Source organism: Seriola dumerili, unplaced genomic scaffold, assembly GCF_002260705.1.
Source record: "Seriola dumerili isolate Sdu_G_001 unplaced genomic scaffold, Sdu_1.0 BDQW01000002.1, whole genome shotgun sequence".
Lineage (NCBI taxonomy): Eukaryota > Metazoa > Chordata > Actinopteri > Carangiformes > Carangidae > Seriola > Seriola dumerili.
The window spans coordinates 5,457,777-5,482,935 of record NW_019174257.1 but is presented as its reverse complement, the minus strand read 5'-3'; the positions used below and the strand labels follow the sequence as shown (position 1 = coordinate 5,482,935).

General features: G+C 41.9%; 1 protein-coding gene across 1 annotated transcript in view; it reads left to right on the top strand.

The window, feature by feature from the left end:
* LOC111234847 (receptor-type tyrosine-protein phosphatase S-like) overlaps positions 1–25,159 on the top strand; it is a 132,016-nt gene that overhangs the window by 74,780 nt on the left and 32,077 nt on the right. Inside the window, exons 13-24 of the mRNA XM_022763078.1 lie at positions 2,694–3,014; positions 4,883–5,076; positions 6,559–6,585; positions 7,775–7,892; positions 15,431–16,024; positions 17,085–17,179; positions 17,545–17,795; positions 18,109–18,196; positions 19,683–19,895; positions 20,172–20,335; positions 21,920–21,931; positions 22,272–22,387. Of these exons, the coding sequence (XP_022618799.1) occupies positions 2,694–3,014; positions 4,883–5,076; positions 6,559–6,585; positions 7,775–7,892; positions 15,431–16,024; positions 17,085–17,179; positions 17,545–17,795; positions 18,109–18,196; positions 19,683–19,895; positions 20,172–20,335; positions 21,920–21,931; positions 22,272–22,387 (2,193 nt within the window). The remainder of the gene's footprint in view (positions 1–2,693; positions 3,015–4,882; positions 5,077–6,558; positions 6,586–7,774; positions 7,893–15,430; positions 16,025–17,084; positions 17,180–17,544; positions 17,796–18,108; positions 18,197–19,682; positions 19,896–20,171; positions 20,336–21,919; positions 21,932–22,271; positions 22,388–25,159) is intronic.

Below are 25,159 nucleotides of genomic sequence, written 5' to 3'. Positions count from 1 at the left end.
AGCTGTGCCCCAGCCGGTCTTAAACCGTTATCAGGCATGAGGATGCCTGTGCACTGCGATAGCCTGGCCGCTGTCAGATTCACAGCCGTTTTCCGCACCACAAAGATTGAGAACTGAGCGATCATTCTTGACGTGGAGAGTTTGCAAATACAATATGAGCGGAGGAAAGAAGCTGAAAGGCTCAAAATCCAGTAAGACCATAAGTAAATAAGCCCATTGGACACAGAGAAGGGTTTGGGAACTGTAGCTGAGGTCCTGTCCTATTTGTTGTGTGCTGGAACATTCGGTCTTCACCGGTAGGAGGCTTCTCTGACAGTCAAAACTCCTGTTATTTTCTTTTATTTTTTCTTTAAAGCTGTTCTACCAAAAGTGACACTGCAGTCAGAACACTATCATTAAACTTTTATGAATTCAGCAATACAAGCTTTCCGTCTTGCTTCCTCTGTTCTTGTGTCTTGGTATTCTCAAAATGGCAGTAAGCTTTGGGAAGACACATAGGCACGGTGCTATGAAATGGGATTTATATGAACAAATTGTTAACAAGGAAGGATCTTTGTGTACGTGGCCAACTGCAGAAGAATAGAATATCTTGGGAGTGAGTCCCCCCCCCCCCCAACTCCCCACCTTTATGGCTTCCCCTCTCACAGTCTTGTGGACCCTCCGGCCCAAAGATACATGAGTATTAAACAGCCCTGGCTACAGCACAGAGCCAACTCTCTCCCTCCCAGTAGCCCCCAAATGGGTCCAAAACTAACTCTCAATGAATCAAAATTAAACTGATTAAAAATGGGAATTGATCTGAAAATTTAAGACATGCTTTCTGGGAAGGAAAGTGCTGCAGCTCACTGGCTATAGAGGAAGCATACTCTGTAGTCAGGTGCTGGTGGTAAGAAAGTCTATAAAATTTAGTATATGTGGGAGTCAGGTACGTATGATGCAGACAATGCTTGTGATTTCTTTTTGTTTGGTTTGTTCATTTTGGGTTTTCCGTTTGTTTTTTTCAAGGTTAAATGTTCTTATTTTCTGTTTATGCTGAGTATCGTGTTTTTTCATGTTTTCTCATGAGTTGTCATTTTGAACCTTAACTGTTGTTGTGGTTCTTTCTTTCGAGTCACCTGGGTTACAGAGAAATTCATTTCCCAGTACCCTCCTTCAGTTCATAATTTATTTCTTCAGCCTTTGTTTTGGAATGAGATCATGCTGCCTGTTTCCATTGGTTTCATTTTAGTTCTTTTCCTAAGTTGCTGTGTGTGGGATGCCTTTTTTTTTTTTCCCCCTCGATAGTATTTCATTTTGTTTTTGGCTACCGTGCAATTTTTTTTTTCCTTACATGACAGACAAAAATGTAATAATGAACTGGGTTTTGTAACACCAAGATGGACACAATAGATTCTTGTGTAGGGGATAGAGGAAACCTGACTTGGATAGAAATACTTTCATACATGTCCTTCTGTACGTACAGTATAATACCAAACGCTGGATGAGAAGTGATGAGAACATTTTATCACTCCATGCACAGCACTCTCTAGACAAGCACATGCTGTGAAAGAGCTTGGCACAGATTAGCCGCAAGAGGCATTTAGAAAGTTCACAGATGTGTAGGTTTTAATATGTTTTGGAACAGCCACCATGTTGGAAAGCATTTATACTGTAAAAAAATTAAAAAGGAGAGATTATGACACCTCCCTGCTAGATTATACTTCGGAAATTGTTTTTTTTTTTTTTAGCTTGTGTTAATTTAACTGAAAGTTCCTGTACAAAATTACTTTTGTTTTTCAATCGATTATTTAATTGTCCTCATTCGGGGTAAGGATGGATGCTATTACCAAGACAAAGAAGGAAACACACAAACAAAGCACATTAACACTAAACAAATTTTAATTTATTTATATTCATCTCATTTTTATGGTGGCTTTGTTGACATGACAGTATGTTATTAAACTGTATATAGACAGCCCAGTGTCTTAATGGTAGTAGTAATTGCAGAGACCCTGCAGGGGAAAATTAGGGGTTCAGTACTCATGACTGCCATTTTTATCCGGTTGCTAGTTTAAATTGGTAAAGAACTAAAACCTCAGTTCAGTGCTTGAAAATAAAATGCACAATGGATACATTCATCCCTGTCCATCTGGCACTGCACTGTGAAAGTAGTGATTGTGGATAACAAAGTGTCTCAGGTTTAGAATATTAACTGAAAGCTTTCCCAAGGATGGCATGAGCAAGACAGTGTCAGATCCCCCACGGCCTACATGGTAATACATTACATGACAGACATATAGCTTCTGTTGTACGTAAGGATGGAGATTGTCAAAAAGTCTGAAAAATGTCAGGTTTATATATAAAACTTTTGATAATACCAAAAAAACCTGTACCAGAACCAAATGTGCCTGCATGTCCCTAGCTATTATACAAGGGTAGCCATCTTGATTCATTATTACACAAGCTTGTGCCATTGTCCATTTATGCCTCTTTTGTCGACATTTGCTTGTTTTTTTTATTTTTCCGTCTTTGCTTTGCAATTTTTTTTTTGTTTGAATTACTCTTATAGTTTTTATTTGAGTTTTGAATTTTCCTTTTATCATTTTCTTTATCTCTCCCATCTTTTTATTTTTTTGTTTTTCAACCCTCCCTTCCTCCTCCCCCAAACTCCTCGTCCTCGACTCCCACCCTTCCTGTCCTTTCCACCCCACCAGAGCCCTCAGCCCCCCCTCAAGACATTAAGTGCAGCACCACCAGCTCCACCACCCTGCTGGTAAGTTGGCGCCCCCCACCGTTGAAGAGTCAGAACGGTGTCCTGGCGGGGTATAGGGTGCACTACCAGGTGGTGGCCCCGTCAGAAGGCGGCAGCGACGACAGCGAACCCACGGAGGAGCCGACGGTGCCTGCCACCGAAGAGCAGGTGCTGCTGCAGCGATTGGAGAAGTGGACCCAGTACCGCATCACTGTGTCCGCCTTCACCGTGATCGGGCCAGGCCCTGAGAGCGAGCCCCTGATCTGCCGGACAGACGAAGACGGTACACGAGTCTCTAATGTGTAGTTGCTTGGTTTCAGGAGCATACCTACATCTTTATCCATAAGTAACAGGACCACATATAGCTGTGTAAACTGTATGAAAGTAAAACACTTAAAATGCACAACACACTTGGGAAATCAAGTGTGATGGTAATAAAACATAACTAACCAAATGTAATTCATAATAACTACCACATCCCATATCCTGCCTCTATCTGTAGGCTTTTAACTGTATCTCGCTGCTCAGTTGAGAGCCATAAGCATTTGTGAGTGCTTTACACTGCAAGGCCATATCTGTCTGTGCTTTTATGGTGGAAACAGCAGGCTGGACATTAAAGAAGCAGGTGTGAGTCCACTAAGGTTGCAGCACAAATCCCCTGGCAGGAAAGTATGGTTGACAAAAAAAAAAAAAGAAAAAAAGAATTAATAACACCCTCGCAGGCCTCACTTAACTACTGTTGTGGTGCTCTGGAGCGTAGTACTCAGGCCTGACCTACTCCACTGAAACGCAGAGCCTGGTAATGGGTGTCACTGTATGAGAGTGTTAACCAAGGTGCTTTTGAAAAAGAGAAAATAGGCTCAGTTGACATTCCCTGGAAAACAGTATAATACTTTACCCACAAACAGATTTTTGCTTCTGTGCACAGCTGGTCACTCCTCTATGTGTGTGCGACAACTGTGTACCAGTTTGGCACAAATAAAATTGAAAAAGACAGAAGAGCCAAGATGCTTGCAAAAAAAAAAAAAAAACAAGCACATAAAAAGTAAACATCACACAGCTGAGTCGGATAGCAGGAAGTAAATGACAAATGAGCAAAGCAGTTGAACAATAAAATACATAAGCTGACAAGTAAAGATGTGAGCATGTCACAGTCAGAATCATTGATGGATGGCCGACATTGGCTTCTGTTCTCCAGGATCCCTTTCACGTCCATTACCACAGCATTTTAAAGCATTTTTTCTGACACTGATGTACAGTGAGCACAACAGGAGAGGCAAGCTTAAATTCATACCATGCCTGTTTTAAAACACAACGGTATCAGGGTTTGCAGAGGTGAAAGCCACAGCACACTGACAAGAGCTGTAACAAATTTTCTGGTGTCATTACGATAATAACGTGTGACCAAGAAGTGCCATGTAGAGAAATAAGAGCCGGGGCTAAAAGGTAGGAAAGATTTTGGCAATAAACAAGATTGGTGAATGATCCTGGGGAAGACAGGGGGGAGGGGGGGAGAATGGGGTTGTGATTTAGGGAGGAAAAGCGGGACTTTAAGTGTTTGCGGAGGAGCAAATGGAGGCAGTTTGAGTGGAAGAGTTTTATTAATGGCACATCCTTCTCAGAAAAAAGCCAGTCCGCGGCACACCAAAAGGCCTGGAAGCGGTGCCTTCCACAAAAGCCTGTCATTATGACTGAAAGGCAAGGCTTCCCATTGATGGCAGACAGACACAGCAGACATATATTGAAAAGGTGGAGGAGATGAGGAAAAGTGGTTGTGTGTGTGTGTGTGTTTGTGGTGGGTGGATATGGTTTTGTGGAGAGACTGACACAGGATTGTGTTTCTCTTTATATTTTAATGTCTCTGTCTATTATTCTTGCCAGTTGTCAGTATGTTTTATGGATATTGTGTGTGCATGTGTGTGTCAGGGTGTTATTAATGTCATGACACAGTTTTATGTGCATCTCTCATCTTGCATTGCTCCTATAAATAGCGTGAAGGATTTGGAGAAATTGCACCGAGACAACGCACTGTATGTTTATTGCAGCTGTTGAAAGAGGGACATTTCCACTAATATTTGAAAATAGTAGATCAGAATTTTTTTTTCTTGCAAAAATGATTCTTATTTGAGTTTTCATCTTTGTTACCCATAGTTCCAGGGGCTCCTCCAAGGCGGGTGGAGGTGGAGGTCCTCAACTCCACAGCGCTAAAGGTGATGTGGCGCTCCATGACCCCAGGCAAGCAGCACGGTCAGATCCGTGGCTACCAAGTTCACTATGTGCGTGTGGAAAATGGGGAGTCAAGGGGCCTGCCCCTCATCAAGGACGTCATGCTGGCTGATGCCCAGGTATGACCATCTCACAGCTTCCTCAGTCAAAGTCAGTTAGAAGAATGTAAACCGTACGCATCACTGCAGTTTTTGCTCACGTGAAATTGCACACACGCCCGTGTCTGCCTTTGAATCTATTTTTCAATCATGACACAGAAACACTTTACTAGTTAAGTAGCATTATAACTCAACACTGCTACACCGATTTAATGATTAAAATCTCAATGGGCACATCAAAGAAGCTTTGGCCAACTTTTTTTCTGACATAGGTCGCAAATGGTGTGCCTCATCCTCACCTGTTGTGTCTGTGCAAATATTGCTGGAGTATGAGAAAGCGATAGGTTGCTCTCCCCCTCTTGGATTTCATTTCATATTGCTGTAATATTCTTTTCCCCCTCAGCCCACAACAAGAACTGTAATCAAAGCTTCACTCATCTTGTCCTCCCTCTTCTGCCTCCATGGCTTTTATTAGGAATGTCTAGACCCCTGCTTTATGGCAACATGTGCCATGAAATGTCTGATTGTGTGCTTGTATCAAACGCAAAGACTCAAAGAAAATGCTGATTATAGTATTCTGTGCCTGGGGCAGGAAAGTAAAATTGGCATGAAAACATTTCACCAAAAATCAGCCTCCACTGACAGATAGAATTGTAATGGAGCCTTTTACAATGGCCTTTTTTCTTTCTTTCTTTTTTTTTTTTTTCTTTTTTTTTTTTTTTCCTTTTTTTTTTACAAAACTTACAAAACCATCAACACAGTGTTGGATGAATTCTGCCAAAGTGAGACTGTTGTGCACTGTAGCAATCATCCAAATGGAAATTATAGCCTTGAAGCAATAGGGTAAACAAGACAGAAAAGAATAGTTGTATGCAATGCTACATTTTTTGGGAATGAATGAATCAAAGTCTATTTTTTGCACATGAATGAAGGAGCCATTCAGGCCAAATGCCACCAGCGCCACGTTTACATTTTTGGCATGTAGCCGTCCAACGGATCAAAGAGGAGAAATGATCTTAAATCACTGAAATTATAACATCCAAATCAGTGCTCTCACCCAGCAGTCAACACAGAATGGCAGGCAGGAATATCTTTTTAGTTGCAGATTTTTGTTTGTATATTTAAAAATGACCTCATCTTTAAACCATTAAAAGCTACGTTTTAATGTTACTACTGGTTGTAGCTGTCTGTGATTTAACATTGAGGTAGTTCATCAGTAGCTGCACAGTAACATGGTTAAACATCTCCAGGCCTCACAGGCAGACCCGCACAACTCTCAGCCTTGTTTCAGCTGCTCCTCATAACATAAGCTTCAAACAGTTTCTCTTTCTCCTGACCTCACAAAACCAGTGACCTATTTCTGATACCAACCCTCTGCTCCCAAACCTCTAATGCCCCCGTCTCTCACAATCCTATTTCTTCCCTTTCTTTTCTCTCTCTTTCTTTGAAAAAAAAAATATTGCTTTCTCTCCTGCACTCTCCTCTTTGGCGGGGGGGGGTTAGTGGGAAACGGACGATACAGCTGAATATGTGAGTACGAAGTTTCGCCTGAGTGCTTTGTGTAGCTGAAAGGGTATAAACAGCGGGTATTGCATCAACCTGGTTGGATTCACAATTTACACAGCCCCTCCAATCTTTATTCAATAAGTTTGGATAGCAAAGTGGCTCAGAGGTTTCACCTCAGCTGTCTGGCCAGCCAACCTCTCCGCTATCTCTATATGCCACTGAGGGAAAAAGGACAAACTTCTATTGCCGTCTGGCTTCTACAAAATGGTGGCTGATGCAATATCCACTGCCCACTGTGCCTGGAATGCTAATGCTACTAGTGTCTCGCTGTGTGTTTATGCAGTACGTTTTGTCTTGTGCTCTGGTGGTGTGTGTGTGTGTGTGTTGTTTTTTTTTTTCTGTGTGATTTTTAAACTATTTTTTAATTTTTGCCTTAGATTTACTATCATGCTCTAAGTTCATACACTTTCTCATTCATTAAAAATACTGAGACAGTAGTTTAAATAATGTCCATGTATGATCCGTGAAATCTCCTGTAAAATCTTCACCACATCTCATGGTGATGATTCACAACTGCAGATTTAATTATTTATTTTTTTGGCAGCAAAGTGTACCCTTATTTTGAACTCAAATTTGAAACCCCAGTGCCTCTACATTACGTGAATACCATCTCAAGTGCAAGACAGTACTTATAGCTCATTTACCTTTATTGACCTCTCCCATCACTCCAGCCAACCAGCCCGTTAAAAACCTCATTCTGTGTTCGTTCAAACCTGCTCCTTTGAAAGATTCATTAGAATTGATCGGAAGCCTCTCTTTGAAGAGGACTCAAGAAACTTAATGGCTGAGGTAAAAACTGCCAGCGAATTACTAGGATGTATTCAGCATACATTCATCACATAGTTAAGTTGTTGATTGGAATATTGCTAGAGAAGTAAGGGGGGGTTACTTTCCATTTACATATCTAATGTCTCTCCTCCACATAGGCAACGCTAAGGATTTACCTAATGGAGTGGTCTCCCATTACACAGGGGAAAACGTTACATTTAATGCATGCCTCGTGAAAATTAATCAAGAGGACCAGGACACACTTCACTCAGATTAACATTCTGTGTAAAGCAGTTTCAGCTGCATGAACTGGGGCAAAATCATCAAATATTCCAGACGCATTTTGACATTTTCGTGTTTCCTGTCTCTACATTGTCTACCATAGGAAATGGTCATTGGAGGACTCAAGCCAGACACCACATACTCCATCACGGTGGCAGCGTACACCACCAAAGGGGATGGAGCCCGGAGCAAACCCAAACTGGTGGTGACCAAAGGGGCAGGTCAGTATAAGGACGAATCAGTTATTTGTTTGTTTTGGCATGTACAGCCTCTGTTCATGCAGTATTAAAGGCAACATATACTTTTTTCGGCCTGTGGCTGAAGGGTAACTTGCTTGTGGGGGGTGTGGGGGGGGGGGGGTTCCTCATCATTCCCATACAGCTGTTACTGCTCAGCTACCATTTGTGATAAACAGCATCGAAGAGGCCCTTATTCACAATGTGGTGCATTTAACTGATCTAAACAGTCGGAGGATTTGGAAAAGCAAGGAATGCATGAATTCCTGACATTTAATTAAATGTATTAGGTGTCCTTATTAAATAATATATCTCGTATTAAGACTTCTGCTCCAGAAATACATGTTGAGTTAACAGTCATTCAAGAAATTTTTCCAAATGGAACCAATCTGAGCTATATCTAGATTCAAGAACGGTTTAGTTACTTAGAGTTGTTTGTGTCTGTAAAGGTAGTATTTATCATTTCACTCATGTTCAGAAGACTGTCCAAATATTTATAGAGATCAAGGAGTAAGTGTGAGATACTTGGAGATTTTTCAGTCAGATTATGACAGCTTGAAAGCAGATGTTGGGTCTTTGGTTTGAGCTTTAAGGATGAAATTCTGGAGGCTAAAGCCTGCACACTACAAAAAGTCTTACCTTCAGATTTTTTGCTTTGTTGCCACCACTGGGCACACCAGTTTAAACTGGACCACTTGAGCCTGTTTGGACGCTAGCAGTTGAGTTACCATAAACATGATCTAAACCTGTGAGGCTGGCTGCCTGAGAGTGTGAAAGCCTTCTTTGAGAGAATTTAAGGCGTAAAGCCAATATAGGAGCATCCTTTTGTGGGAGCATCTGTGCCAGTCGGCTTTGGGAGGCTTCAGAGAGCCAATATGTACACAACTGCATGCATACTTATACAAACACAAACACACACACACACACTTGCATAAACACCTAGTCACTCACACTTACTCATGAGCACGTGCAGTCGCCACACACATACAGTATATGCGGATCTATACTGTGGCATTGCATCCACCACTGTGCATGCACACAGCCATAACATGCACGCAGTCATAATAAAAAGATCACAAAACAATACACACACAACACATTCTCGCAACCCAACACACACACACACACACACACACACACAAACAAAGGCAAATTTCCCAGATCCGGTCAGGTGTGTGTGTTACAGGTGTCAGGGAGCGCGACTCTGCCAAAGGGGCTTGAGTGAGCGCTGTCACTCTCCATCCTCCTGTCAGGGCCGGCTGACTGATATGCCAGTCTAACGCACTCAGCCTGTCCCTCAGACGGAAAGCCTCTCCTTTTTTATTATTGAAGTGTAAAGAAATGGTTTGTGCCAGGGGGCCAAGATAAATAGAGAAGAGGAAGGGGTGAGAGGTGGGGAGAAGACGAGCCTCGGCTGCCTTTTTCAGAGGTGAAGTGGTTGTCTCAGGGATGTCAGGATGGCCTAGTGAATAGCAGGGATCCCACTGGTTATGGGATTTCTGAAATACCGAGGAATTTCCTGAGATCTGTTTCAGGCAGTGAACAAAAGAGATTTTTTTAATGCTCTTTAGGGACTTTGTGAAATGTCAGTGAGTTTAAAAATTAGTTTAATTTTCAGAAAGAAGCCCAGATCTTTTGTATAATGTCTCTCTTTTTCTTTCCTCCAGAGAAAGCTTAACTGTACTGGACAGCTTTAGAGAATTTCCAAGCTATAAAGAGAACATGAACAACAGGAACAAATGAGACAAAATCATCAGATTATACATTAGTTCCACAGGAGGTGTACCAGTCAACAAGGCCCTTTTTTTCTCACTGATTTCAATTCACTCTTATAGTCTGCTAGCTGAATTCCTAAAAATTTAAATGTAATAAATGTAATGTTAAAACTGAACTTGATGGGTGCACCTACATTTTTTACTTAGTTTTGCCTATTTTCACATATTATTGTATTATGCTGCCATTTAACTACAGTATAGCAATTTCTTGATATGATTACATACAGAAAACACATATCCTAATTTTGACACAGTATATAATGGAATACATTCTAAAAAATTGTTTGTATAAGGTATGATGCAGATGTTTACTGTATGACTTTTGACATTCATGTTCTCCACCATACAAACTGATGTTTAATTGTCCTCCGCAAAAAAACATTCTTTCATGCAGTTTACTCTACAGTTAACTCACCGATACACTGGCACACATTAAAAGTGTGATGCAAATGAATGAAATATTCAACCACATGAATGCATGTATGCATTTTTAAAACGCACACAAACACACATAACTTATGCAACTGCTCATTTCTTGTTACAGACAAGCATGCACTTAAAGAGAAGCAATTGCCTCCAGATACTTGTGACGTCATAGTCCTGTTCTGTTGAGGAAACAAAAAGGAAAAGGCCTGAAAAGCAACATCAATATAGAGCATGGTGACAAAGGGAGTATATATTTGTGCCACTTAAAATTCCATTCACATCAGTGGCAAAGTCTTTTCATATTCCAAACATTTCAACAAGCCTCACTGGTAGTTTGGTGCATCAGAAAGTATCCAAAAGACTCTATCGGCAGATTTTCCAGGATATAAAAACAGGTAAAAATGCACATTTATTTGTGAGTCACAGACAAAACAACATTTATTCTGTTGCAAGAACTGTCCTTGTTTGCTAAATGAAAGCCAAGTTTCAAAAGTGTCTTTTCATGATTCATACTTTTCAAACTCTTCCTTTGAGGAACAAACTTAACCGTGGCCGATGAAAGAAGTTTTTCAGAATGCTTAAAGGAATCTTTATTGACAAAAGATTAAAATCTTTGTCTGAAACTGTTATTCTGCCATCTCATCTGCCCATTAAGAAGTTTTTTACCAGGCTAAAAGGAGGCAGCAATCGATGACCATTCTTTTGACCTTCTTTCCTTGTTCACGATGAGGTGGAAAATGTATTTAGTGCTCCATTATAAGAAAGTTTTCAAAAAACTAACAGATCAACAACCTAAAAACAAAATAAAACAACATCTTACAAAGATTCGTAGATTCTATACGTAGCATATGCAGTGGGCTTCCCAACACCTCTGACTTGAGACCCTCTGAGCAGTACAAGGAAAAAATCCGAAAGAAATCTTATGAAAAATATAAAATTATGACATGCAAAGTCAGAGATAAATGCCCCACGAGGATGGCTAATCTGTGTGTAGATCCTCATATAAGGGAGGGGAGACTTGGCCATCTTATTAGGGAGCAGTATAATCATAAAATAAAGGTTCATAAGTGGAAGTAGCAACAATCTATTAAGCCTATAATGATAATAATAATTCAAAACTACATTTTGCAACTTCCCACAGTCTTGGTGACCCCAGATATCAGCAAAAGGTATCTGAAGCTTTAATATTTAAAAACTCAGAAAGCAAGGTAATGCTGATAAATTTTTCTAGATCTATCCTTACTAATCCTGGAAAGTTTACACTACGGTATATAGAGTAATATACAGTTTACTCATGTTGATAGTGCACAGTTTTTTTTCCAGTTAGTATTTAAGAAGTTGCACTCACTGTGTATTGTTTTGTACAGACTTGCAATGATGGACGGAGAGATGCAATTATATTTGGAGGTTTTATTTCTGCTATGTAATTGTGTTAAGTGGTTTGCATTATTCACTAATTGTATTGCAAGTCAAAGTGGATATACTGTAGACTCAAATGAACTCAGTCACACTGTTGTTAGACAGGCTCTGAAGACATTAGTGGGGTATCCTGCCCTTGTAGCATCTTGTCAGCTCACAAACTCCCATCACCCAAGCACATCACAGCACTGCATTGGGACTGCTGCATCCTGTAAAAGGATGCTCAGGGATGCATGTGTGCGTGTTTAAAATGGTACGGGTACTTATTCCAATGCTGGCTGCAGACAGCTAACTTGAAACATCAGACATCAGCTCCAATCCCCTCGCTGCATGTTTAGTAACTTCCTGATCATTATTTTGATCCAGCAAGAAAACATCAATGTAATGGCGCCCTCTCTCTGTCTCTCTCTCTCTCTTTCTCTCTCTCTCTCTGTCACTAGCTTTCTTTAATAGCACTAGCTCTTCAAATGGGGCATGTGAAAATTGTTGCAGATTTGACTCCATGACATTTCCTACCCTACAAATTACTTCCCTCCAAGAACCCCTGCCACACACAAACACACACACACACACACACACACACACACACACACACACACACACACACATGCACTCCTACGGTAAGCAGACTAAATTAAAAGCAGAGGAAAATGAAAATGTGAGAATGATGTATTCGTCATGACTTTGAAGGTTAAAAAGGACCTCATACCTCCCCCCACACATGTCCTCAGATATGTTAAGTCTCACTAGACGGGGCTATAGCCGCAGGTTAATCAGTGGGAGTTTTTTTCTGATGTAGAGACCCGGTGAAAAAAATTATTTAAAACTGCACATACATATGCACAGTGTCCCTTGCGGACAAGTACAGGGGTAATATGTTTGCTTGTATGCATATGATGCTGTGCATACAGATGTGTGGCATGCATAAGAGAGGGAGGAAATGAGAAGGTAACTTGATCACCCCTTTCTCAATCAGGCTGAGAGTGTGTCAACAGCAGGCTGTTAATACTGTGGCCTGATGGGAAGCGTGCTGGGAGGCCCACAAGGAGGGATTGAACCAGGATCGACCCTGAAATAGACATACAGAGGAGGGGTGGAGGGGGGGTTTAGGATTGGGCAGTGCACAAGGACGGAATTGGAGAGATGGGGAAAGAATAAGGGAGACTGTAAGGGCAGAGAGAGATGAACACTGAGAAGAGAAGGAGAGGGACAATCAAGGTGTCCAAGAACCACAGAATTGCTCATGTACACACTCACACACAAAGTCACACACACATTTCTGCCTCCTCATATCCCTGTTGGGCCCTCTCCGCAGCAGATTGCTCCTTGTCCCCCGTCACCTTCATCATCCCTCATTCACTCATTTCTCACCCCCTCACCATGCCCTCGTTCTCTCTCTCTCTCAACACTCTGTAGCACCACACACACACACACACACACACACACACACACACTGTACACACCACGAACAACCCCCCCTGTGCCCCACATCCTTCCAACACCAATCTGCGGGCTCAGTAGTCGTGATCCCTCTCCCCAGTGTGCAATAGGCCACTGTTTTAAATGTACAAATAATACCACAGTTTCAGGGATACAAAGTTTGAATAATGGATACATATGGTAGCCTGTTGAGGTTAGAAGCAAAGTGCGGAAATTTAGAATGGATATCACACACTCACACAGAGTCATCACAGGATCATTATCTCTGATTCTATTTCCTTGATTAGTGGCGAGCATGACGGCAGAGTGGGCTTTTAAATGACACCAAGCTGAGCTATAGTATATAGCTGAGGAGTATTAGGAGCATTCGTCTCGCCCAGCACTCAGCGCCCCCACCTTTCCATTACCGGCAAAGGCTCAGCTGACTAGCCACCACCTACCCACCCACCCACCCACCCACCTCCTTCTTCCTCTGGCAACAGTCTTCAGAAAGAAGACCATTAGCAAACGGAAATGAATAATACGAGCAGAGGGAGGAGACTGTTCGGAGTGGATTGCTTTTTGTGTGTGTGTGTGTGTGTGTTTTAACTACGCGCACATTAAGACTTGAATCTCGGGACAGAAACCTATACTATATGTAGATATGTAGGCACATGTACACAGACGCACACATGCACAATGATACTATTCCACTGAGAGGGAGTGCTGTTGCCTCAGACTAATGTTAGCTTCCCCAAATTACTTTAAGTCCATACTGGGCAACAAGCCAAGCAGCTCTGTGTGCAGCTGGAATAGTGATATAGGAGCTGGAGCTGGCAGAAAACTGGCGCCTATACCATCACACACATATGTACATGTTCGTCCACGATGCCAATTATGCACAAAGATTTGAACAAACAGATGTACATAAGAGATAAGTTGTAAGAAAAGAAGGTTCAAAAAGATGCTGCAATTTAAATTCACGTAGCGTTACATAGTGAAAAAGAGGGCAAATGTGTCCATAATTGCGGCTGCTTAAGATAGTGATGAAATGTATGTTACACAGTATACTAGTTGATGATTTGCATTGAGCTTATTCAGCGTTTTTAATTTATGCTGAGAAAGCTCTCACTGCCAGGACCAACCAATTTGATGCCGACCCAGTTGGCAAGCTTTTTTTTTTCTTTTTTTTTTTTTTTCAGAAATACACAGAGATAGCCAATCTTCTCACCAGTGGTCTCACAATCTCATGTAGAGGCATGAAATTAAATTGATTACAGTGAATAAACTGAAAGTGCTCTGTTGCCTGGTTTATATTATTCACTCAGGTTTATATTACAAAAATAACAGGAGCACTAACGGCATGTGTGTCTGCAGTTGTAACCTCACTTGTGTTGAACAGTTATCTGTCCTGCCAGTGCCTTGTATTTCTGAGAGAGGGATGTACTGTAGATGAGTAAGTCATGATAGAATCTATTTACAGAGGGACAGGGCTCAAGTGCGAATCAGCCACACTCATTGCTCACAAAGCTTTGACGGCAACTTGAGAACTGAAGGTTTCCCATAACTGCTGCTGCTTCTATCACACTGATGGGGCCTTAAAAGGAGGGTTAAGATGAGACGCATGTCATCCATAAGAGCAGCAAAACTGGGCCACTCTGAAGAATGGTGTCTAGACCCCAAGTGTAGATCATCCATTTTACAACAAGAGATGACTCTAACCGCTGAAAGAGGCACTGTTCTCTGCTTAAAGTTTTAGTGATGCTTTGCAGTACAGAAATGATTTTGGCTGGATCTTGCATTTGTCATGAAATGGTAATGGGTACAGCGATCACTCAAGAATTAAAAGGCTCTGAGGACCTTCCATATCTCCATGCAACACAACCTGACTCAGTTAGGATGTTAACTGATGGATGGCTGAAATATAAAGTGGTACTGTAAGTGTGGACTCTGTAATCTTGTTAATATTTACCATAGCCACTAAGAATATTTGATTCTTTTATTGAACCAGTATAATTGGGCAGGGCTAATACAGGTTTTTGTTTTCCATGTTAAATTAATGTTTCGGCAGTATACCTTAGGTATCACTAGCAACACTGTCAGGACTTCAGTCTCTAATGTTTTTATCTAAACGGCATTGAAATGGTGTATACATACAGTCAGTGCTGTACTTGTGAAACATGCACACTTCTGCTGTTACCCATTTAGGTCTGAGGTACATTTTGCTTGATAACGTAAAGAGGAATGAAATCCTTCTTTCATGATTTTTAAAAGAAACTTATTTTTAGTTTGATGGTTTTGTTGATTGTTTTTGAAAGGGACTGTAATATGTCTTAACAAAAGTGATTTTTAAACAGCACTAATAGTCTGTTCAGTTTGTAATTAACATCTCCATATGTAGTATTAAAGCCTGTCACTTTAATGATATGTATGTTCTTTTAACTGGAAAGCACAGAAATTAAGACTTGTTTTATTTCTTTACAGTGCCAGGTCCACCCTATCTGTCAGTGGTTCAGGACTCGGAGTCATCAGCTGTTGTTCGATGGGACCCTCCAGACCTGACCAATGGCATGGACCTGCAGGGTTACCGGCTCCAGTTTGGCCGGAAAGATGTCTCTCCTTTGGCCACACTGGAGTTTGCGCCCCAAGAACGACAGTACTCTGTGGGCAACATTCACCGGGGGGCCACTTATCTCTTTAAAATCTCAGCCAAGAGCAGGGGGGGCTTTGGAGAAGAGGCTGTTGTGGAACTGAATGTGCCCGAGAATACACCAGGGGGATACCCTCAAATTAATGAGGGCTCCAATGTGACGTGCTGCTCAGTGCAGCTGTCCTGGTCTCCACCAGTGCTGGCGGAGAGGAATGGGGTAATCACAGAGTACACTTTGGCGTATAAAGAAGCCGGTGCCGGAGGAGCACCGCGGGAGCTACGCTTGCCTCCCAGTCTGTCCAGCTACGTGCTCAACAGCCTCAAACCGAACTCAGCGTACGATGTGAAAATACGTGCGCACACCAGTGTAGGTCCAGGGCCCTACAGCCCTCCTATCCAGTATCGGACGGTGGCCTTTGATCCAGCAGGTAGGGCTTGCCTATTTCTTTCCCAGCCAGGTTGGCAGGGGGTTGGAAATTGGCTAAAAACAATCTGCAACAACACAAAAATGAAAACTGCCCCACCCCCTCCTTCAACTACCTCCACTTCTCCTCAAGAAACAGAAAAAAATTGATATTGAAATTGTTTGCCGTGGGATACTCACCTCACTAACCCGATTAAGGTAAAACACAAGTCAGTAAGTTATAGTCAGTCATTTTGAGAAAGAGGAAAGCAGCGTAGAATTTCAAGGTAAGTGCTGTTTGATCAGACAATCCTGTCAGTCATCCTTGCAGCCCTTTGCCAAGCACACTCACGCAGCTAATGTCATCTCACATCCCCAGTTTTCAAACAAGGTAGGACCTCAGTCAAACCCAGTCACAAGAGTATGTTTGGACTATTCTAAGATGACAGAAAGTAGATTTTGGTTCTTTATTTTATTTTTCGTTTTGGGTTTGTTTTTGAGATATTCCTCCCTTCCTAACTCCCTCCCTCTCCTAATTCCTCCTCCTCCTTTCCTCTGTCCCTTAAGGGGACAGCTTGTGGCATGGCATCCCCCAGATGCACTGCTGAGGACTGTTGGCATGCTGTGTTTTGGGTTTGTGTCTATGCCTGCCTGGCAGCACGTTGGCAGTGCCAACCCAGACTCAGTAGAGGTGTAGGAACAGTTGGCATTGAGACCACATGGGTCAGTCGTTAATCCTCAAGTGGTCATGGGTTCAAAGTCAGTGGTGAGAGGGGTTGGCACTACCCACGATAGCTAGCCAGTGGGCGCACCCTTGTGCTCCATGGGTTTGTCGTCCATGAGTCTTCCGTGCTGTGTGTCTTAACCAATGGCGTTGCCCTTCTCACAGCCAATCACAGCTCACCGTTACACTCACTCTACAACCCGAAGGAACGTTCCAGGGAAACAACAGTTTTGTTTGTTTTGTTTTTTTAAACCAAAGGTTCTTCATTTGTTTCTCTTTCCTTTGTCTATCTACATGTTCCACTCACTGAACATACACTGTTTTTTTTTGTTTGTTTTTCTTGCATTTGTCCACTCAACAGATGTCCCAAAGAATTTCACTGTCAAGTGGGCTACCAAGACCACAGTGGTCCTTGCATGGAAGTTTTCCGAGGGCAGGTCTCCATACAAATGCACGGTGAGTTAATGGATTTAAAAAAAAAAAAAATCCTCCAGCTGATACATGAGTGGCATTTTAATTTCAAAACATTTTGAAAATCCCACTCTGAAGAACTTATTTTCATCCGTTTTTTTCTGAAATTGAAAATGGCTTGATTTTACACTAGTGCAGTTTTTTATGCATTTGTCATTTGCATTTCCCAATCATACTCATTTCCATCATCCCCATTTCTTCACTTACGTAATCATCAAAATGCACATCTATTCTTACCTACATCCGTGCCTGTTCAACCACCAATGTGTTGAACCTACCAGAGTAATACATCCAACTTATCCCTCCTACTAGTTATCAATTCAACTTCTTCACCATCTATTGAACTCTAGATTGAATACAACCGTCAGAAGATGGATGTGGATGCTAGGCAGATGAGGGTGCTCGTCACTGGGCTGAGGCACAACACCACTTACGAGTTCAGGGTGACCTGCCAAGAAAGCATGGATGGTGGGCCAAGACACCGGGTGGTGGCCAGGACAGCGCCACTCATCCTGGTAAAGAAACCCAAGCTGGACATCTACGGCGAGCCTGACAACATGCTCACCATGTCCTTCCCACCGGTCGATGCCAAGGATGTCAAGTGAGTATAGCTTGCTGAAAGATGTTGCAAGCTTTGTCTGAATTACTTTTGAGGATGGGAGCATTTAGGTTTAAGTCTCCGGATACTTGAGATCTGATGCAATATGGATTGAAATCTCAAGATGTCTGAGATGTGTTGAATTTGGAGTTGATCTTTGAGGATTTTTGAGACAAGCCAATAATTGCTAGAACTCTTGCAAGTATTGAATTACCACATCAATTTCCTGTCAATCTGTGGTGGTGGTGGTGGTGGTGGTGGTAAATGTTTTAATATAAACTGCCATACAATATTTACTTTTTGGCTGTGTTTCCAGGAACTTCTATGTGGTAGTGGTGCCACTTAAGAGGACCTCTGGAACTGTTAAAAACCTGAAGAACCCTGATGAGATGGACATGGAAGAGGTATGATCTTCAACAGTAGAGGCCTGGTGTTAAACTGGCACACAAAAAGTGATTAGGTTGTGTTGATGGGAGTGCTGGGTCAAACAGAATGAAGAATAACATACAGTATGTAGATATAATAGGCAACTTCAAACCTTCAGCAACACATTCATTTTTTGATGAGACTATCCTCTTTTTTTTTTTCTCTCTCTGTTGGCAAAACTGTGTGTTTTCAGGGAGGGATTCCAGAGACACGTTTGTGTTACGAGCGGTTGCATGCGCTAGGCAAATTGCATTGTATACACCATGCACCAGACATGGGAACACACACAACACAGACATAAGTACATCTCAGCTATGCTAATTTATCCCCCCAAGCATACAGCAGAGAGATTTACACAGTCTTCTCCCACTCTTCCCGTAGCTCAGGGTCACCTTGAGCGCCAGATCAACAGCAACCATCCCTATTGGATTGGGGATTACACAAGTTCCCTCTGCTTAGTGCCTGCCTCTGTCTGCAGTTTGAAGTGAATGAGAGGGGTTGGATGTTAAGGGGGTGGGATCCTGGTTACATGAAACTTTGCCAGACAGTTAGCAGCTTTTTGAATCTGCGGGTGCAGTTGCACCTAAAGTTTTTTTTTTTGTTTCTTTGATCTCAGGCAGTCCAGGGAGAGGGGTCAAGTTCTTGCACAGAACAGTCTCTTAGATCCTCAAGTAACTTCTTTATCGGAAAATGTGGTAACCCTTCATCTTGCCAAATTACAAATTTTTATCAGTAGGAGTGAGGGGGACTCCAAACGCTTTATTGAACTGAACATAAAAAGACTTTGTATCTTAATAATTCTAAAAGACTTTCACTTACTGATGACAAATTGACAAATCTCATGTGATTGTCATATCTGACAGTTTTGGACATGTTTTAATCTGGAAACCTTTGAAACCTTAGACAGCATCAAAAAACATTACTAGCTCAGACTTAATTGCTCTCTGGTGTTAGTCCTCGTAAAAAGGACTTGTAAAAGGCTTATGCTCCTTCTCAGCCACTGCGCTCCTCCAAGGAAGGCCGTCTGGCATTGCCACCCCTGCGCACGAGGCAATCACAGTCCAGACTGTTCTTGTTTGTGGTTCCCTAATAGTGGAACAAGCTACCAAATGCTATCAGATCAGGGTCGTCTGTCTCTCTCACCTCCTCTCCTAATACCTCTATCACCGTAACATGCCTAACAAGCATTTACTGTGGACGTTTGTTGCACTTCTTTACCTGATCTCTTTGCACTTTGTCTTATTAAACAGATTTAATACTTCAAGGTCTCCTACTGTACTTAAGCTTTAGTGTCGTACCTCGCTTGTAAGTCGCTTTGGATAAAAGCATCTGCCAAATGAGTAAATGTAAATGTAACTATAAAAAACAGTCATTTGGGACTGATGTTGTAGAAACTGCAAAGATAAAACTAGATATGAAAAAGGAATAGCAAAAAGTAAACAAATACCCTTTTACATCAATCAGCTGTTGCGGGAGGTGACCCCAAAGCGTCGCTCACGCCGTCAGCTGGCTCAGCTGGACCAGAGGAAGCCCTACATCACAGCCTGCTTCAGGCAGCTGCCCTCCAGCTTCACAGTGGGATCCGACCACCGCCACAGCAGCTGTGAGAACAAGCCTCTTGAACCTGGCCAGGAGTATGTCTTCTTCCTGCTGGCTGAACTCAATGCCACGGCCGGGGTGAGTTAGTAGTTCAGCACAGTTCATTTGGCTTACTTTTGGTCAATTTCTGTTCAGTGGAGTGGATTTAATAATTCGGCTCTGCACATGAAATTGTAGTTCACTTCCTTTTTGTTCATCTGAATACATTTTAGTCATATTTAAAGGTTGTGTTCAGTTAAATTCACTCACTGTACACATTATGTCCAGTTTGTGCCTGTAAGTGTAGCTACTCTCAGGTCTCTATTCATTCCACTGAAGTTTATTTATTTTTTTACTTTTTATTTTTCTGTTTAGAAAATGTTTGCGACCAGCCCTTACACTGACACAGTGATGACTCCTGAGCTGGTGGTGGACCCCCTGCCAGTAGAGACTGGTGACGGACTCATATGGGTGGTGGGCCCAGTCCTGGCTGTGGTCTTCATCATCTGCATCGTCATCGCCATTCTCCTGTATAAAAAGTGAGTTGGCTTGGGAGTTGTAGCTTTTGTGGTGAATGCAGACGGACTTTACAGTACATAAATAACATTGTTCAACTTCAAATGATGGATGAAAATAACACTCAGTGGAAGGGTTAGTGGGCTGTATAAAATGCTTGACACTGGAAAGATATTTAAAATCCAATCTGTCCACCTTACGCATGGAACTGAAACCTTTAGCTTTTAGCATTGATAGTTAGTGCCCTGCTGTTGCCCACTGGTAGACACAAACAATATAAATGTGATCCATGTTTTTTAGTGGATTAGGTTGACTGTTCTGTAATTGTCAATAGTTTTTTTTTTTTTTTTTTAATCCAGCAACACAGCAACACACAGGAATATCATCTTGTCATTTGATGTTGAACCAGTTGTTTGCAGTATAACTGGGGAGTTGGGCAATTGGGAAGTAATTGCATGTTAGGGAGCATGAAAAGAAAGAAGGGCTTATTTTGGTATTTATAGCAGCATGATAGTCAATGACCCAACAACATTGTTGCATGTAAATATGAAAGAGCTTTTCATGTGTAAAAGATGGTTGTGGGAAGTGAGGGGGTTGGAGAAAGAAGAGAGGAGGAGATTCTTTGAGATGGTGCTCACTAATTAGATGAGATGATACAATCTACCACTCAAGAGATGGCATGCAGTAAAATGAATACCCATCATTTCTGGAATGGATATTATTCCAGTGTTGCCCAAACTGCCTTACTGGTCATTATAACAATTATTAGTGTTAGTTACCATAATTTCTGGTGGTGCACATCAAACTCTGCTTTCATGCTTAATCAACCTTACAGGAGGCAGCTCTGTTCCTGTTACAAGTCCAAATGAATTTACTGTTCCTCAGCGTCCTGGGACTTTGGAACAGAAGTTTTAGTCAATATTTCTTAGTTGTACCTTTTAGCCTCAGTGACTGCAGGTCCCAAATGAGCAGTGGTGTAAGAGGTTTCCCCACATACCAGGGAAAATCCTTGCATTGTGTTAGGGGGGCAGGGCTGGTGTGAGCAACACAAGTACAGCTTGCTACTGTCAGATGATCCCTGACTGTCTGACCTTGCCTTACCTCCGTCTTGGTGGTTAGGGAGAGTAACATCTCTCCTTGGATCTCTCTTTTCTCTCTCTTCTCTTTCTCTCCACCTCACTCTCCCATCTCCCCCTCCATCTCACCCTGGTGAATAGTGTTTCCCGGGTCTGCCCTTGGCCCTGACATTCCCCTTCCCCGTCTGTATCTGTCCTTTGTGCACACACATAATCACACTCACCCATACATAGACATGCAGACACAGGCTCACAAATGCGCTTACTTGCACATTTCATTGAATACTCACTAGTTCACACACTGATACATGTGCACACACTCACACACAGGCACACACACGCCCCCCCCCACCAAATGCTGATGAGCCTTATCTCGCGTTTTGCGAGCCCAGCAGCGACCCCTGTGAATTTTAAACTGCTCTCTATTGATTTATCTCTCTTCTTGCCTCCCCCTCTCCTTTTCTCCTTGTGTGTTGTGTTTTCACCATCTTTATATATTTATTTGACTCCTATTGCTTTCTCTGGAAACAGCAAACCTGACAGGTAAGGCTTAGCCGTACTTTATTGCAATTTACAGGGGAAAACAAAATAGCCTGCCACGGCAAAAAAAAAAAAAAAAGAGATCCCTATAATTAGTGAGGGTGAAGGAGAGTTTTGCGCACTTGATACGCGTTCTCAGCTCTCCAATGCTTGATTTGGTTTCATTCAAGCAATCTCAACCCGCTGGGTTACCAGTCAGCTGGAGCTGTTGAGTTGTTTAGGAAATGTATTAAGTGAGAGTGGTGACTGTTTTGCTGGATCAAGTGCTCACAAAAAGTTATTCTGTTGTTTTTTTGTTGTTTGTCTTCCCCTTTTTCTACTGTTTGTTTGTCTTACTCTCCAGCCGCAAAAGAAAAGAGTCAGAGCCACGGACAAAATGTCTGCTCAACAACGCAGACATTACTCCCCACCACCCCACAGACCCCGTGGAGATGAGACGCATCAATTTCCAAACTCCAGGTACATGAATGAAACACTGCACATACACTGACGTATGTATATGGGTATAGTAAGACTGATATTCTGCATATACAGTATATTTAGGCATATTTATCTATATTGGATTTTAAGTAAAAAAAAAACAGAGTCCATTTCACTGATATGATAGATGTGAAGAAGGAAGTTTGCTCATACAGCTGTAGGTGGGGCCACTCTGAGAAACTTACAAAGAAACCCTCTCTCACCTTGGTTTCAAGGAAAACTTGTCTTATTTTCACAAATATGAATATAAGTTAATGTAATATTGTATTGTACTGTACTCATGCCTGTTATCCCTGCAGTGACAGTGGAGAGTACAGCATTAGGCTAACCTACAGGGTTTATTGGGAAAGAAAGTTGTCAAAAAAAATAAATAAATATACAAAAAAAAAAAAAAAGAATTTTAAGAAGCTTAGAGGTTGCTGTTTCTGAGGCTTTAACAAACTAAAAAGCAAAGAACCAAGTTTTGCAGGAACCCTAAAATCCCTATTTTTGGAACATACTGAAATGGAAAGCAAATTTCTCAATTTGGCAAAAAAAAAAAAAAAAAAAGTTAATTAAAATGTTGAATAAATTAGCAGCAGCCTTAATCCAAAAACACCATTATTGGCTGCCCTCGCACTAACTTGTACTATATTACTGTGGTCAAATAAAGACACGGATCTGCAGAAAACCTCCCTTCTTGACACCGGTTCATTCATTTACAGTGAAAACCTTTTTCATACAAATCAGATAAGACAAAACATACATGTGCATGTTTTAGTATAATTTACATGTGTAGTGACAGCAGGTTGTAACATTGGAGTACACATGGACAGAGCCTACACAGGTATTAACAAATAATGCAATTTAAATTAATGCTGCAGCATACATGATGTCCAAGTGCTCCCATATCATCCTGTTTGACATTATGTTCCCTCATTACTACCTTCAAGCCATATTTATGTGTTTTCCATGTAACAATTTATAAATAACAAATAATTAGAAAATGGTGTCTGTTGTTGGACTGGATGTTTTTATGTTGGAAACAAATCCTGTTTTGAAGATGTCTGGGTTTTTACCTGCTTCCACTTTTGTCTTACTTTCCTTCTGGTGTTCATCCGAGCTAAAGCCCGGTGTTAACAACAGAGCGCGTTAGATCCCACACTCATTCTCTAAGGCTTCTCCACCTTAAGCCTGTCTGACATCTTCCTCCTGCCTCCTTTTCAGACCCATTATCAATCGGTATGCCTGTCTGTTATTCAGCCTCCTGTGATTTCGGCAACGATGGCATCCACAGTTAGTCGTCTTTGGTTGTGTTTTTTATATTTGGTTCACTTAAGTTTCCACTGCCCAGTTACAAGCCATGGCTTTTAAAGAAAAAGACGCGGATTTGCAAGTAGGATGTCTGTTGGCCCGGTTTGGAAACCCCGCATCCTGCCAGGAAGGAAAGTTAAAATAAATGTGATTGTCATCCCTGTAGCTGCCTCTAGCAGAGCATCAAGGAAAACATTTTACACTTTCTGGTGTATCACTAAATCAACATTTTCCTCCTTTTACCTTGTACAAGGAGCCTTGTGTTTTCAGTTTTACTGTAGATGGTTCAGATTATATTCTTTCCTCCATCAATTCATTTGACAGAAGACAAAGACCTGTTGCCTTGTTTAAATGGCATTGTTCTCACCTGACCAAGCAACCATCGAAAAAAGGAGTAAATTCTCCAGAGGCGAGATAAACACACACTCCTTTGCTTCTGTGTGTACCATTGTTTTTCTTTCTCTTTTCTGTGCCTCTCGCCTTTCTGTCTCCAAGCCTGGTGGTCTTTCAGCTATCCATCTGTCATCCACGGCCAGTCTCTGCTCCATCAAAAGGCTCCGATTTCAAAATGGAGCATTTCTCTTCAGCTTCTTTGGAAATCCCAGCATGCTGCCTTGAGTCTGCACCTTGGAAAGAAACCAGACTTCTTTGCATCAGAGCACAGAAATACTAGGATGAAACAAAGATGCACAAACCCACTTATGCACAGAAATGTGGAAGTTCAATTTACTGTCCTCATCTTTATCTTGCTCGGTATTCAGAGCCCTATCAGTGGTTCTGTAATGACAAGGTTATAATGGCCATTCAAGCTATTTGTCTCTCTGACTTCCAGCGCTTTCCAGCATTCCCTCAACTGTCCTCCTTCCTTTCCTTAAATAATGGAAATTCTTGTTGCAATCTCTTGCTCTCTTTTTCACAATATTCACCAACACATGTTGAGACTTCACTTATATATGACAAGCATTCTCATTTGACAGCCCTGCCATTGTTCTGCAGAACCGGGCGATGTCATTATCTCCGCACCCGGGGAATTTAATTTGAATGGACATTTTAGCCCAATTAAGTGGGCCGGTGAGCATTTGTGAACATCCCCATCAGCTAATAGCGACCATTGTTCAAATGAGCATACTCGCAGTGCACTTATCCAAGGCCTCTCCAATCCAACAGAGCATATGCCACATTGGCAATGTGTGCTCAGTGACCCCTAGTGCTGGGGAACAAAAAGTATGTTTTTGATTAGGCTTGCTATAAGCTAAGCATGGCTAATGCAATTGAGAGTGTGTATATTGTGTGTGTGTGTGTGTGTGTGTGTGTGTGTGTGTGTGTGTGTGTGTGTGTGTGTGTGTGTGTGTGTGTGTGTGTGTATGTGCGCGCGTGCGTGTGTGTGTGCGCGCTTGTGTGTGTGTGTGCGTGTGTGTGCGCGCTTGTGTATTTGTGCTTTAAAGCCTGTAGCTCATG